Raw genomic sequence first — 12,030 nt, forward strand, 5'->3', positions numbered from 1 at the left:
GAGGTCACTACTGGTGCCACAGGAGAGTGAGGAGCCAACTTGAGCAGGTCCCTTCTCTAACGCTGGGTGCAGAACGGAGCCCAGGATTAAAGACTTCAAATATCAGCTCTTCCACTTAAAGGCACCTTGGGGAGGACCTTCTCTGCCCTGAGCCTCTATTTTCCACTTCAGAAAATGGAGCAAAGCATGCCAATCCCTCCGGGCTGTTGTGAAGATAAAATCTGATCAGCTGCTGCGGGGCCACCAACTCCTCATCTGAAAAGCGACTCAGCGCCCATGGGTGCTGGGAAGAAAATCAGCACAAAATCCACTAGTCCCTCATTTGAGTCCTTACCCAGAGACCGAGGGCCAGAGTCACCAGGTGCATGTCCTGAGCTACCCTGGCCTTGGTTTTCTCTCCTCAAAAGTGGGATAACGCCAGTGGGCACCAAGGTGGGTGGTTGCAGGGACTCAGTGTGAGAACACGGACAAACTTTCAGCACATAAGTCCTTGGCACACACATAAGGATGAAATGTGGCTGTCACCAACATCGCTATCATCTACGCTATCACAGGCTAAGTTCTCACGGTGATCAGTAAATGGCTGTGAATGGGTGAAAGGCCTCTCCTGGTAGGTGCTGCTCAGTGCACTGAACACAGATCTCCCACCCAACCTCTGTGCCCTGGAGCGTCCTTCCCCTTCACAGCTGCCCCTTCACATTTCTGTTGGATGAAGACTGACATCCGTGTGGCCCCTGAGGGCCCGTCCCCATCAATCGGCCTCGCCGATGCCTCTCCTCGGGGTCTCGGAGCTGAGGGGAGCTGAACCAGGGGGCTCAGGGGCAGCTGCCAAAGGAGGCCATCTCCCCCTGGGAAGCCCAATGGTGGAAAGGGCCCCCGGCAGGGTCTGCAGCGAGCCTAGCCCCCTCCAGCAGCCACATCCAGGAACCTTCTGGCAGAGCGGAGGCCGCTTGGGGCCTGGCAGGCTGGGCCATCCCGGTGGAGCTGGGGAAAGGCCGAGCAGAGCCCACTCCACAGAGCACCTTTCTGAGGCAGGAAAGGAGTCGAGGGAAAGGGGACAGGGTCCCTCGGGGCCCTTTCTAGGAAGACCTGGAGCATTCCCTGAGGCAATCGGTAGCAGGCACCCCGAGGCCACGGGTGTCGCTGAGAGCCGGCTACGGACAAGGGCCTCCCCGACACCTCAGCGACCCAGTCCCTCCCCTCTGCACCTCAGCATCCCCCGCTTCCTTCTGCTTCTGCCGCTCTTCTGCACACTCGTCTGGCTGCCACCCTCCTGTCCCCACAGCCCTGCTCCAGCAGGTGCCACACGACACCTGCCAATCACCTACCCCAGGTCCCCAGGTCCCCAGGTCCCCAAGCTCCAGGATGTTGTTGGATCTTTCAGCTTCTCACAGCTCCTGCTGCCCACCCCCCAGGCTGTGCCACCACCATTTCTCAATTGGTGTCCCATGAGAGCCCTGAGCAGGGTTCCCTTGGGTCCCCAAGTCTCCCCTGCAGTCTGCTCTCCACACAGCAAGCTACAAGGCCCGTGAATGCACCCCAAGTCAGATCCCATCATTCCAGAACCTTCCCATCGTACCTTAACTCCCTCCAGACTCCCAGGGCCTGGCAGGCCGGACACACCAGACCCAACTCCTCTCCAGCCTCTTCCCCTGCGGCCCTCCCTCTGGCTCCCATTGCTCCCACCTGACCCCCTGAGCCTCGCCTTCTCTGTTCCCTGAATGCAGCTGCGCATTCCTGCCCCAGGGCCTTTGAGCATGTTCTGCCTGCTGCCCCAGTGACCCCTCTCTCAGCTCTTCGCCTGTCAGCTCTTTGCATCCTTCAAGGCACAGCTCAAATGTCACTAAATGCAGGCCTCTCCCACCCGTGCCATGACTGGGGGCCTCTTCTGGTTGCCCCGGGACATTTGCTGACCCTTCTGTAGCTGGCATCACACCTGTCTCATGCTGTTAGTGTCTGAGTCTGTGTTTAGGTCCCTGAGGCCTCTGGGTCAACTGGTTGCTTTCCGTATTCCTGACTCCCATGTGGACCTGGTCCAAAGTTGGTGAAGATGACGGTGAGCGGCTGTTGTCCCCCTTCCTGGTAGCAGAGGCCAAGTGGCCCCCCTCTGCACCCCAGTCCCCGGGGATGGGCTGATGAGAGCAGGGCTGTGTCATCACGGGGGCACGGGGCTGCCATGCTCGCTCTCAGTCTTGCCCTTCTACACCACTTGTCCCCAAGGTTCTCCGTGGCAGGGCCTGGTCTCGCCTACTGCTCACTGGTCATCCCAGAAGCACCCTGGGAAGCAGCGGGGGGTGGGAGTGCCAAGCAGGGAGGGGGAGCGCAGCGCAGATCCTGGCTCTGCCCTGGCCCCTGGGGCTCCTGGACTAGTTACATACTCCCCGTGCCTCGGTTTCCCTTCCTGTCCCCGCTGGAGAGTGGGTGATGTGCTTGGCACAGAGAGGGCTCGTGAGCCGGGAGCAGGCGGTCACCTCGGCTGCTGCCCAGCCTGCTGGCCCTGCCCCTGGCAAGGGCTGGGATCCTGGGCAGCGTTGGAAACTGGGGCAGACTCCTCCCAGCTCACACCTCACAGCCCCCCAGGCCTGCCTGCCGAGGAAATGGGTCGCAGGCAGGACCCACACGGGGCTCCCTCATTTCCGCTCCTGTCTTTGGGGACACACACTTTCAGTTTCATTTAATCACAAAGCTTCTTAATTAGGTTTTTTTTTTTTTCTCTTTTCCTTTTTGAATTCGGAGTTGCTAAACCGCCCTGCTGGAGCGGGCAGTAAGGCTGTGCCCGGCCTGGGTTGCCTGGGTCTGGAGTCTGGCCCACTGCCCAGGATGCCCAGCTCCCTGGAGGTACCACCACGGGGCCCAGCGAGGGTGGAGTCACCCTCCCATGTCACCTCCAGTCCAGGCCCTCAGGGACGGCTTCTCTGAGACATCCAACAAATCTCTATTGAGCACCTCCTGTGTGCCAGGCTCTGGGGAACCGCACAGAGAGCGGCAGGGTCTCCAGCCTGGATTGGACCCAAAGTAGAGGCAGCAGAGACTTCGATGACAGTCACCAAGTGGGGTGAGGAACGAACGAGAAGAAGGGAGGATGAGGCCTGGCCCAGGAGGTTGTACTCAAGCTGAGAACAGAAAGGAGGCGGCAGTGGCCGGAGGGGTGGGGCGTGGCCGCTCGGGGGGCGTGGCTGTGGGCGTGGTCCTGGGGTGGGGCGGGGCAGGGCGTGGTCCGCTGGGATCCATAGCCCCAGACCAGGTGTCTCCTGTGTGCCAGGCCTAGGGGCTGGGAGAAGCTGGTGACCGGGAGAGCAGTGGTCCCAGACCTCTTGGAGCGCACTGCCTGGAGGAGGGGACCCAGTGGACTGCAAGGAAGCGTGCAGTAGCTGGGTAAGGCCAGATCAGGGTGGGCCGAGCCCCTGAGGTCACCAGGTTCTGGCTGTCAAAGCAGTTCACAGGCTGCAGGGGCAGGGCCGCAGAAAGCAGGGCTCCAGCAGGGCCCCCTCCCTTCCTTTGAGCCTTTAGGGACACCTTCCTGTGCAGTTCTGGTTCCCAATGGGCCTTCCTGGGACTTCCTATCAGTCATTTACACCCTAGTCCGAATGCAAGTTTCTCTCTGTGGCTCCTGTAGGAAGCAGGGACGGGAAGTCTTCGGTCAGCGGGGAGGGCTTCAGGGCCTCTGGTGTCCATCCTCTGGGTGGCCAGCTGCTGTGTCTACCCTCCCACCCTGAGTCATGCAGGCCCCGCGATTCTCCTGGCCTTCCATGATGCTGCCCTTGACCACCCTGCGGCGGGCAGAGTGGGAGAGCAGGGAAGGGGTGCGCCTGGGCAGCCATGGCCAGGCACCACGGTGGGCGCCAACTGGCCTCCCCTGCCCACAGCACAGACCTCTCCTACCACAGAGCCCGCCTCACCCGCACCTGCCCAAGGTCACACAGCTGGTTACGGACGGAGCTGGGGGTTTGAACCCGGGTTCTCGCTGCTAGTCTCCCTCCTGTGCTGCTCTAAAGGTTCAAGAGAAATCACGTTCTCCACAGCCAGGGCTCTGGGCGAGCAGGACGCGGGGGGGGGGGGGGGGGGGCTCCATCCCGGCCCTGCACGGGCTGTAGATAGGTGTGGGGGTGCTCATTACCAAGAAGCAAAACTTTTTGAAGCTACTTTTTTTTCAATCTCAGGCCCACTGAGATCAAGACAGAGGGGTCTTCGTGTGTGAGGGCTGCGTTTATCCAGATGGCTGCTGGACCCCATGCCAGGAAAACAAGGCACAGAGAGGTGAGGATACCTGCCAGAGGCTGCACAGCAGGGGAGGGTGGGGGAGGGGGAGCTAGCGGCCTGACTCTGAGGCCACTGCTCTTCTCCTCTGGGGGACAGGTGGGGCCACAGCGCGAGCACGGCTACCTTCTCATAGTACTGCAGCTCGTAGTCCAGGATCACGCCGTTGGGCTGGTCTGGCTGGGACCACGACAGGGTGATGCTGTCCACGGTGCGGCTCACCTGATGCATGATGGACACGGCCGACGGCGCTGAAAGAGAGGACGGTTCAGGGGTCAGCGGCCCACAAGAGGAGGGGCCAGGTGGACGGCAGGCAGGGCAGAGGGTCAGCAGGGCCGGGGGCTGCTGAGGAGCTCTCCAGGCACCTTCGGGGTGCAGACGGCGTTGACCTTGGCCATCCCTGGGGCCTCAAGTCACATGGAGATGAGAGATGCCCTGTGCCCCTCCTCTGGGCCCGGCCCCAGGGGGCTGAACAGGACACCCTCAGTCTCTCCGGGAAGAGCCAATCTACTGCCTCCGGGGACAGAGACCTTGGTCGTGGTGACAGGGCTGTAGGAGAGGGAAGCGATGGGGTCCATTTGTTCCTTCAACAGCTCTGCACTGGGTGCCTACTGTATGCTAAGGAATACAGCCATCAATAAAACCAACCCGAATAACCAATTTACATTTATCTTAGCATTTCTACTCTCAAGAACATCCTCCAAAGAACGGAAAACATGAACTTGAACACACACTTGCACATGGATGTTTGTGGCAGCACCCTTCACAATAGCCAAAAGGTGGGGACCATCCAAATACCCATCAACAGATGAACAAATTGCCGCGCGTACACTCACAATGGAATATTACCTGGCCGTAAAAAAGGAATGAAGTACTGAATCGGTCTACAGCATGGAGGAGCCTCAAGCATATGCTAAGTGAAAGACAGTCGCCAGGGCTCACATACAGTAGGATTCTATTTATAAGAAATACTCAGAGGGCTGGGGATGTGGCTCAAGTGGTAGCGCACTGGCCTGGCACGCGCGAGGCACTGGGTTCGATCCTCAACACCACATAAAAATAAAATAAAGATGTTGTGTCCACCTAAAACTAAAACTAAACTAAAATAAATAAATATTAAAAAAAAGAAATACTCAGAATAGTATCAAATCCTTTGGGACAGAGATCAGATTGGTGGCTGTCAGGGGCTGGGGAGGGGGGAGGAACGGGGAGCGTTGGGCGCAGGATCTTCTTTGGGGGGAGACGAAAATGTCCTGGGAGCAGGCAGAGGCAGGGGCTGCCGAGCGCTGCACAGAGGCTGAATTTCAACTCCATACGTTCAGTCCCTCCATCAGTCTCCCCGACCCTGCGGTCTGGAGTGTGGCAGTTGAAGGAGATGAAAGTAGGGGCGGGGACTTTAGTTGAGGGCTGGGACTCCGAGGAGTAAGTCAGCCCAGGGGGCACCTCCCGTACCCCAGCTTCCCAGCCCTCCTGGCCGACCCACAGGGCTGGGCCCCTCGGCTCTGTGTAAGTGAGGGTGGGGGCCAGGGTGTGGGTGGGGCTCTGAGGAGCCAGGTGCCTGGGGCAGTGCCCGGCCCCTGCTGCCTGCCACCCACACGCCCTGAGCCCCCAGGGGACTTGCAGGGGGACGGCGAGCGGGTTCTTCTAACCTCTCTGAGCCTCGGTTTCCAGGTCTGTGAAATGGGACCCTTGGCTTGGACGGGTGCTGGGTCGGCCAGGAGGGAGACACTGCGAACTTCCCTCTGTTCCTGGCGTCACCAGCATGACGCCAGCGTGATGTTGGGGCCAGAGGGGAGCCCCGGGGCCCTGCCTTCCGGGCTCAAGCTCTAGTGGGGGAGAAAGCGTCTTTCTCTCAGCTCAGGGTCCACTGCAGGCGGGCACCACGCTGGGCGCTGGACAGACCTCAAGACTGGGAAGCCACATGGAGCCCCTGGGTTGGAGCCGCCTTCAGGACCCGGCCCAGGGTTTCCAGGCCTGAGGAAGGACAGGGGCTGCTCTGTCCCCGTGGCTCCTCGTGACGTCCCCTTACGGCAAACCGAAGAGGCACAATGTGTCCCTTAGCTTCTGCACTTCCTTCGGTTTTGGTACTAGGATTGACCCCAGGGGCGCTTTACCGCGGAGCCACCTCCCAACCCTTTTTGAGACACTTAGGGCCTTGCTAAGTTGCTGAGGCTGGCCTTGAACTTGCGATCCTCCTGCCTCAGCCTCCCGAGTCGCTGGGATCCAGCACTCACTGCACTATGCACACCTGTGTGGGCGTCGGGATGACGAGGAGGCTTTGCTAGACCGGACCCTGCAGGCTAGAGGCTGGAGTAGCTGAGCCCTGGTGGAGTACATTCCCACCCCTTCCCACATGGCTTCTCCAGGCCTGGCCCTGTCTGCCCAGGCTGGACTCCTCCCTCGGGGCCTCCAACTCTGAGCCCCTGGGCAGCAGTTTGAGGAACTCCCTGAGTCGGGCACAGGCCAGGCAGCGAGTCAGGTGGGGGCCCAGCCTCGGCTTATCCCGTGGGGGCATCCAGCCAGACGCTGTACGTCAGAGAATCCACCCGACACGCCCCCAATCTGCACGGCGGGCTTTGTCCTCAGACCCACTTTACAGACGAGCAGACAGACTCACTGTGAGGCAACGGCCCGCGTCCACACAGTGAGCAGGCAGTGGAGCTGGGGTCAGATGGCCTCCCCCTCCCCTTGGCTGCAGGTGGCCTGTGACCAGGGAGGTCCGGGGACACCCCTGCGGCTCCCACTCATCTGTGTCTCGTGAACCCCGCCCGTGAAGCACCCACCACCACCCATGCCTGGCCCGGGGTCAGCTGCTGGCCAAGGCCGGGCCCACCGCTGTGGTCTGGCCGGCTTGGGTTTCAGGCCGCTCCCAGGCTCTGATCTCCTAAGCCCGTAACCTGGGCGTGGCAGGAGGCAGTGTTCGCCGGGACGGTGACCAAGGCGGCCAGGCTGCGGGGCTGGCCTCTCCTGGAATCCGGGATTAAGGCGAACAGCTGTATGATCTCGGCCCTGCCTGCCCCCCGCCCACCCTGGGGCTCAGGTTTCCTTGTGAGCCGGTCCTTGGGGGATTCTGGTATTTTCAATTACCAGCCAGGCACACGCTGGCAGGGGACACGGTCAGCGGTGCCCTGTGACCCCTGTGAGGAGATGGAACCCCAGGGAGCCAGCATGAAAGAGGCTGTGGCCAGGAAGGGGGCAGCCCGGGGCCTCCCGGCTGGAGCAGGTGGTCAGGGGCCCTGCTGCCCCCCCCCCCCCCCAAGCCCTGGGGACAGTTCCCACTGTCCTTGACTGAGACCAGAGGCCACCCTCTCTGGTGCCTGTGTCCTTCCAGGGCTGAGGGGCTGGGATGCTGGGCCTGGGCCGGGAGCCAGGAGCCCCCCCACCGGCTACCACAGGACGCAGTGTCCGGCTCCTGGCCTCGCCTCTCCAGACTTGAGCCAAGGAAGGAGGGAGACCTGTGCACTTGACCTTTGCCCTTCCACGAGTCAGGACTTCCGTGACAGCCGGAGCTAAAGCGTGGGGAGAGGTGGCAGCCACTGTGGGGTCTGAGGCTCCACCCAGCCTCGGCCTGGCGGGCCCTGGAGCCTCCATGGCGGGGCTCAGTGGCTTCCCACTGCCCCCAGCATAGCACAGGTACCCTGCAGGCCGGCGGGGCCACCTGCCTGGTCTTCTGCCTCCCGGCACCCTCCACAGTGGCCCAGGTGGCTCACGGCAGGTGACCTCAGCCTGGGCTGCTGTTCTGCCACAAGCCTGGCCCCGTGGCCAGCTCCCCTCTTCAGAGGTGTGGGCTCCAGTGTCCCCCTCGGAGGTGCCCCTGAGGGCCCCTCACCCCTTCCACACCCTCTCTGTTTTCCTTAGAGAATCAGCACTCTGCAGGCAGGGACCTTCTCTCCTCGGTCCCCTGTCCCCAGTGCTGGCACAGGGTGTGTAGCTCACAGAAGGTCCTTACTGGTGGCCAGAGGGAGGGAGAGAGGCCAGGGCCGGGCTGGGCTTTAACTCAGCCCCCACCCCAGCAGCGGGCCAGCAAAGGGCTCGCAGGACTTCCCCGACAGCTGCCGACCACTGGCCCCCAGCCCCCTGTCCCCCGTAGGCAGCGGCCTCCTGCCCCCAGGACAGGGGCTGCCTGCCAACCTGCAGCCGCCCTCAGCCTGCCCCGGCCCTGGCAGGGCACCCGCCCCCAGCAAGGCTCTGTGGACGCCAGCTCAAGGGGCAGCTGTTCCTCTGCGTGTTGGTCTTTTAGACCGCAGTGGCCTGCCCAGGGTTGGGGGGCGGTTCTCCAGACCCAGGAGGACGCTCAGGACGGGTCTGCACAGAGGCCTCTCAGACACAGCCTTGCTTCTTGCCTCGGGTCCTTCACTCAGGCTCTTGGAGACAGGCTGGGACACGGAGGGACGCACAGGGAGCCCGCTGAGCGTTCCAGGCAGGAAAGTCTGTGCGGCAGCGCAGGGCCTCCCGGGGGACCCAGGCCCGCCAGCACCCGGACCCCAGGTGGCGGGAGGCCCGGGCAACCTGGCCCAGCACCCTGGGCCTTGGTTCTCCTCTGTGGATGGGGATGACGACGACGAGGACCCTGGCAAGGTTACGCGGGGACCACCTCTTGGTGAAGGGCCTAGCACAGGACCTGACCCAGAGGAAGGGCCCAGGGACCCCCGGACCAGTGTCAAGATCCCCAACCCAGTAGTGCTGCTCCCAGGCCACCGTGTGACCCAGGTCAGCTACCGCCCTCTCTGCACAGGTCCCTCCCCTGCAGAATGGACCACGGCAGACACTACCCACTGCCAGCAGACTCCGGGTCTCTGTTTCTCAGATTAGCAAAATCCTGGTTCTGCCCAGTGAAAAGTCTTACATTTTCCCAAGCTCTCTGGTGATCAGAGTGGCCATGTGACAACATGCTCACCAGTAGGTATAAGCCGGTATACTGTGTAGGATTTCTAGGAAATCTCCTTAAAAGGGAGGAAAGTCTACTCTCCTTCCATCCTGCTGCCTGGGACATGGGTGGGATGGCTGGAGATACTGCAGTCATTAGGGCCCATGAGGACAAGAAGCTGAGTATTTAAGAGTCTGGCCCCCGATCATTCCACGGGTTGCTGTAACTCCTGTCTTCCAACGTTCTTTACGCATAAGAAAAAGAAGACCTCCATTTTGTCTAAGCGCCTGTGTTAGGCTGGCTGTCCTCATCGCCCCTCTGTGTCCACACTCCTTGCCCTGGAACTATGCACTCCTCTGGCTCCCACTTTGGGCTTGGCCTGTGACTCGCTTTGGCCAACTGTGACATAAACAAACAGGATTGGATAGGCAGGGGCTTGAAGAGGAGCCTGCTGTCCCGGTTCCCTGTGACTGTCCCCAGAAGGTGTCCAGGCCACCCTGCTGGGAGCCCAGACTCTTGGAGCGAGCCGTTGTCCCAGCGGTCCCAGCCAGGGCCCCCCCAGGCTGGCTGACAACCGTCAACCCCTAAACGGGCAACAGAGCCCTGGCAAAGCCCAGCCAAAGGGCTGCCGAGTGACCGGAGCAGATGGCCTGCAAATCCTCAGACGCTCCTGGCCAAGCCCAGGGCCACGGTCCCCGCAGGGCTGCCTCGCAGGCCACCGAGGTAGTGGCGGCGGCGGCGGCCAGCTCTCATTCTTCTCGGCGTGCTGCACAGTGAAGCCGTGTTGATGTCACTTCAGGCCAGTGCTGGCCTCCCGGGGAAGCTCTGGAGGATCAGAGAGCAGGACGCAGGTGGGGGCCGGGCTGGGGGGCTCCCTCCCCCCCCTCTTTCCCTCTCAACCCTCTTGCCGCGGCCTGGGCTCACCAGGGGCGCCCGTGGCCTCTTTCTCTCTGATCCTCTTGGCCTCCCAGGGAGGGAAGTAGGGGAACATGTTCCAGCCAGTTCTAGAGACTGCGCCACAGCGGGGCAGAGGATCAGAGGCGCCGGCTCTCACTCGGGAGGCAGGGAGGCTTTGGAGAGTTGAAAGTCTCTTCATGAGGGAGCCACGTGGCGGGTGTCACAGGGAGCGACCCGGCCACTGGGCGAAGCGTGGGCTATGTGATCCTGGGCAGTCACTCAGGAACCTCTCTGGGCCTCAGTTTCCCTCTCCGTAAAGGAAGGTGTGGTTGCTGAGGAACTCCAAGTCCCCTGCGGGTGCCGGTGTGCATCAGTGTGACGTGGGTGGCCTTCTGTGAGGCAGAACCCCTGAGATGTTGAAGGCTCCGGGCAAGGATCTGAGAGAGGACTGCAGGAGCCCAGGGTGGCCCCAGCTGACCCTCTGCAGGAGACAGGCCTCGCTTCTCTGCACGGACCTGAGGTCCAAGGACACAGATCCTCCCCGAGTGCCTTCAGAAGGGACACGTCCTGCCGACACTGATTTTCACCTGACGGGGTCCACACTGACGTCTGATCTTCCAGCAATGGGAGGTCCTAAGTGATCTCCCAGGTTTTTTTTTTCTTTTGGTCCAGGGACCAAACCTGGGAGCACTTAACCACTGATCCACATCCCCAGCCCTTTTCAAAAATATATGTATATTTTTAGGGACAGGGTCTCAATGAGTTGCTTAAGGCCTCACTAAGTTGCTGGGGCTGGCTTTGAACTTGATCCTCCTGCCTCAGCCTCCCAGGCCGCTGGGATGACAGGCGTGGGCCACAGCACCCCTGGCCAAGTTTTCTGTAGCTAAGTCTGCAGGGTTTGCGAGGCAGCCATAAGGTCAGATGCTATGTAGTGTCCACCTGTTGTGTGCTGGGTGCCTCGTCCATGCATCGTTAGTCCTCTTGACCACAGGCATAGCTGGAGTGACAGGTGTGTGCCACTACGTAGCTGAGGCATCTCTGCTTGGTGGGGCTGCTGGGCCCGGAAAGGACCTGATGGGTGAGGGCCGAGGTCCTGGTAGATGAGGGCCGAGGTCCTGCCTTTGCTCCCACGAGACTTGCTGAGAAGGAGGAGAGGACAGTGTCCTGCCGGGTGCAGCCGCTCAGAGCTGCAGAGGGCAGCCTGGCTGTGGCATGGCGTCCCATCTCCACACAAGGGCGGGTCTGGCCAGCACTGGGTCCTGGTCATCGAGCTCTGTGTCTGACTGCTGGATAGCTGAGGACAGGTCACTTAGCACTCCACACTCTGCTTTCCCTTTAGGGGACAATGAGACCTGTGCATGGCCCTTGCAAAGGGCCTTGACCAGCCCCAGGCACGGCGAGCTGCGGGCGGGTGGGAGCCGAGCGGAGGACCACAGTGAACGCAGAGGCTCCGCCTCTCGAGGGCCCCCCTGTGCCAGGCTCTTCGGACACTGGGGCCATTAGCTGACCCCCTGCTGGCAGCCGGGTGTGGTGACAGCCCGTGGGTGGGGGTGCAGTTGGAGCAGCACAGCAACTTGCCCGAGGCCCAGAGCCAGGTTTGCCCGGCGCCTTCCCACAGCTCCAGAACCGCAGAGCGCGGGCGGCGGGACCTGCCCCGGCCACATCCCGAGGGCTTAGGCTGTGTCCGGCTCAGCCTGGAGGTGGCCGGGAGCCCTGCGTGGACTCTGAGGACGAGCCTGTGTTTTTGAAACCTTCTGCCCCCAGCTCTGCCCGTCATTTGGATGTCAGCTGAAATGCCACCTCCTCGGGGAAGCTCTCCTCGCTGGCCTCCCCTCCTCCTGTCCCTCTGGTGTTCCTGTTTGTGTCAAGGGCCATGATGGCAGTGTGGCCGAGACTGTGGACTCGGGACAGCTGGACACACTCCCTGGTGGTGGGGCTGGACACATTGCCCGGTCTCTCCCGGTCACCCCGGTCCTTCCTCAGGCCAGGGGTCGCAAGCAGGGCCAGTC

The 12,030-nt window shown here is 61.7% G+C and overlaps 1 protein-coding gene across 3 annotated transcripts in view; it reads right to left on the reverse strand.

Annotated features, from left to right (window-relative positions):
- The window catches only part of EPHB2 (EPH receptor B2), a 149,791-nt gene that overhangs the window by 20,027 nt on the left and 117,734 nt on the right, over positions 1-12,030 (reverse strand). For all 3 annotated transcript variants that reach the window (XM_081306477.1, XM_081306476.1, XM_081306475.1), the window contains exon 6: positions 4,384-4,508. In XM_081306477.1, the coding sequence (XP_081162603.1) occupies positions 4,384-4,508 (125 nt within the window). The remainder of the gene's footprint in view (positions 1-4,383; positions 4,509-12,030) is intronic.

This window comes from Spermophilus citellus, assembly GCF_964194105.1.
Source record: "Spermophilus citellus genome assembly, chromosome: 9".
Lineage (NCBI taxonomy): Eukaryota > Metazoa > Chordata > Mammalia > Rodentia > Sciuridae > Spermophilus > Spermophilus citellus.